Genomic DNA, 2,841 nt, shown 5'->3' with positions numbered 1-2,841 from the left:
GTGGGGAGGGATGAGCGCAGAAGCAGGACCCAGGGGCAGGATCTGGCAGTGTCCCTACTCACCCACACGACCAGGGAACCTTATCTGCACCCCTTCAGCTTATCCTGTTTCCTGGGGAGGCGGGCTCTCACACGCCTGGACGTGTTAGTGATGGGAAGCAGCAGAGTGAGGGAGGGGCCCCAGGAAAGGCCCGAGAGGAGCCCCACCTTGTCCCTCCCTGTTTTCGCCTCACCCTCTGACAACCTGACAGGCACAGGACAGGATTAGGCACCTGGCCCACTGCCCCTTTGCCTTTGGGCTTCCCCAGGCCCCTGGAGGGCCCCCAACCCTGCTCGCTCCCAGCTGGGTAAGTAGATCTGCCCATGAGACCATACTCCCTTCCACTCACTTTTGCCCTGAGGTATAGGCAACGGGGCTGGACGAAGAAGGAGAGGCCAGGTTAGGAGGGTGGAAGGTGGAGGCAGTGACAGCCTGGGAGTCAGGACTGGGGAGGTCGGCTGACCCAGAGCAGGGGATTTGGGTTCCAGGAAGTAGTGTTTGAGCTGGGTCTGGGGTCCTGGAGGAAGAGACAGAAGCTCCCAGACAGAAGAGAGGCAGGCTGCAGAGGAGTGAGGGAGGCACAGTCCCTTCTCACCGGCATCAGGCGTAACATGGGCTTTTGCCCCACCTGAAAGCGCTCCATGGCTCTTTCCAGCCTCCCGTAGGCGCCTAGGGATGTCGGTTTGCTACGGTCCCCCGGGAAACGAGACGCTGCTGAGCTGGAAGACCTCGCGGGTCACAGGCACAGTCTTCCTGCTGCTGGCGGCGCTGCTGGGGCTGCCTGGCAACGGCTTCGTGGTGTGGAGCTTGGCGGGCTGGCGGCCCGCACGGGGGCGACCGCTGGCGGCGACGCTCGTGCTGCACCTGGCGCTGGCCGACGGCTCGGTGCTGCTGCTCACGCCGCTCTTCGTGACCTTCCTGACCCGGCAGGCCTGGCCGCTGGGCCAGGCGGGCTGCAAGGCCGTGTACTACGTGTGCGCGCTCAGCATGTACGCCAGCGTGCTGCTCACCGGCCTGCTCAGCCTGCAGCGCTGCCTCGCCATCACCCGCCCCTTCCTGGCGCCCCAGCTGCGCAGCCCGGCCCTGGCCCGCCGCCTGCTGCTGGCCGTCTGGCTGGCCGCCCTGGTGCTCGCCAGCCCGGCCGCCGTGTACCGCCACCTCTGGGCGGACCGCGTGTGCCAGCTGTGCCACCCGTCGCCCGCCCACGCCGCCGCCCACCTGAGCCTGGAGACCCTGACCGCCTTCGTGCTGCCCTTCGGGCTGGTGCTCGGCTGCTACGGCGTGACGCTGGTGCGGCTGCGGGGCACCCGCTGGGGCGCCAGGCGGCACGGGGCGCGGGTGGGCCGGCTGGTGGTCGCCATCGTGCTGGCCTTTGGCTTGCTCTGGGCGCCCTACCACGCTGTCAACGTACTGCAGGCGCTCGCCGCGCTGGCTCCGCCCGAAGGAGCCTTGGCGAGCCTGGGCGGGGCGGGCCAGGCGGCGCGAGCCGGAACCACGGCTCTGGCCTTCTTCAGCTCCAGCGTCAACCCGCTGCTCTACCTCTTCACCGCCGGGGATCTACTGCCCCGGGCGGGTCCCCGCTTCCTCACGCGGCTCTTCGAGGGCTCCGGAGAGGCCCGATGGGGCGTCCAGTCTAGGGTGGGGGCCATGGAGCTCCGAGCTAGCACTCGGCTCAAAGTGCTGGGGCAGGGCCGTGGCAATGGAGACCCTGGGGGCGGGGCGGAGAGGGACAGTCAGGGATGAGACCCTTGACGTCAAACCCTACAACCGGGCCTGCTCTCCCCTATCCCCTTACATCGCCTCCCAGAACTCAGGGAACCACTGTGGACAGTTTGGGGATCCTTCTCTGACCATAGTTTTGACCTGTCTGGGCAGAATTATCATACATCTGGGGCAGGCCCAGGTTCCTCAAACTGAGGGACTTTGAGTGGTGATGGTCAGTGTTAAGGAGTATCATGTACTTGCAGGTTGGCATGTGCCCAGGTGCCAGAGCTGCTTACTTGTTGCCAATAGCTATTGTGAAATACACTGGGTGGTCATTATGTTTCAGCAAAAATAGAAATGAGACTTTTGTGATAAGCAAGGAAAATAAGCAAACAATGAACAGGCTGGGGAAACAGCATAAACAGGCCTGAAAGAGTTAAGCAATCTTGGTTACTCTTTAGCTGTTACTACTAACAAACACTTGTAGCTAGACTTGTCCTTCACAAAGCTAATTACTCTCTGATTCCATAGGAATTATACTCTGCACCTGGCATTCTTCTCCCCCTACACTCTCTCGCAGCATTAAAAGAAGGTCACCGGGGCTTCCCTGGTGGCGCAGTGGTTGAGAGTCTGCCTGCTGATGCAGGGGACACGGGTTCGTGCCCCGGTCCGGGAGGATCCCACATGCCGCGGAGCGGCTGGGCCCGTGAGCCATGGCCGCTGAGCCTGTGCGTCCGGAGCCTGTGCTGCTCTGCAACGGGAGAGGCCGCAGCGGTGAGAGGCCCGCGTACCACAAAAAAAAAAAAAAAAAGGTCACGGGACAATAACTTCAGGGACACCAGACCCGGTTGCCTTTTGCTAGCTGTGGCCGTTTTAAAATATTGCAAGAAGAAGAAGAATGCAAAACCTTCACCACTTTGATCCTTATCACTTACCTGGACTGCAAGTTCTACCTATAAGACCCTCTGTAATCCCCCAGGAGAGGGGGGGCACAGTTCTTGAGGTGCTAGCCTGCTGTGTTTCCCTCTTGCCTGGCCAAAGGAATAAAGCCACTCTTTTCTATTTCCTCCAGACTTTGTCCCCGTATTTCTATTCGGC

At 61.7% G+C, this 2,841-nt stretch overlaps 1 protein-coding gene across 1 annotated transcript; it reads left to right on the top strand.

Annotated features, from left to right (window-relative positions):
* Positions 1–602: 602 nt before the first annotated feature.
* On the top strand, positions 603–1,782 carry LTB4R2 (leukotriene B4 receptor 2; the record flags this gene model as incomplete). The annotated part of the gene is made up of 1 exon (XM_082648150.1): positions 603–1,782. The coding sequence occupies exon 1, from the start codon at positions 715–717 to the stop codon at positions 1,780–1,782; it is 1,068 nt and encodes a 355-aa protein (XP_082504276.1). The 5' UTR covers positions 603–714.
* Positions 1,783–2,841: the final 1,059 nt, after the last annotated feature.

The sequence above is a fragment of the Grampus griseus genome (assembly GCF_964374135.1).
Source record: "Grampus griseus genome assembly, chromosome: 2".
Lineage (NCBI taxonomy): Eukaryota > Metazoa > Chordata > Mammalia > Artiodactyla > Delphinidae > Grampus > Grampus griseus.
Note: the sequence above shows the minus strand (reverse complement) of the source record. Positions and strands in the feature narration are given on the sequence as shown.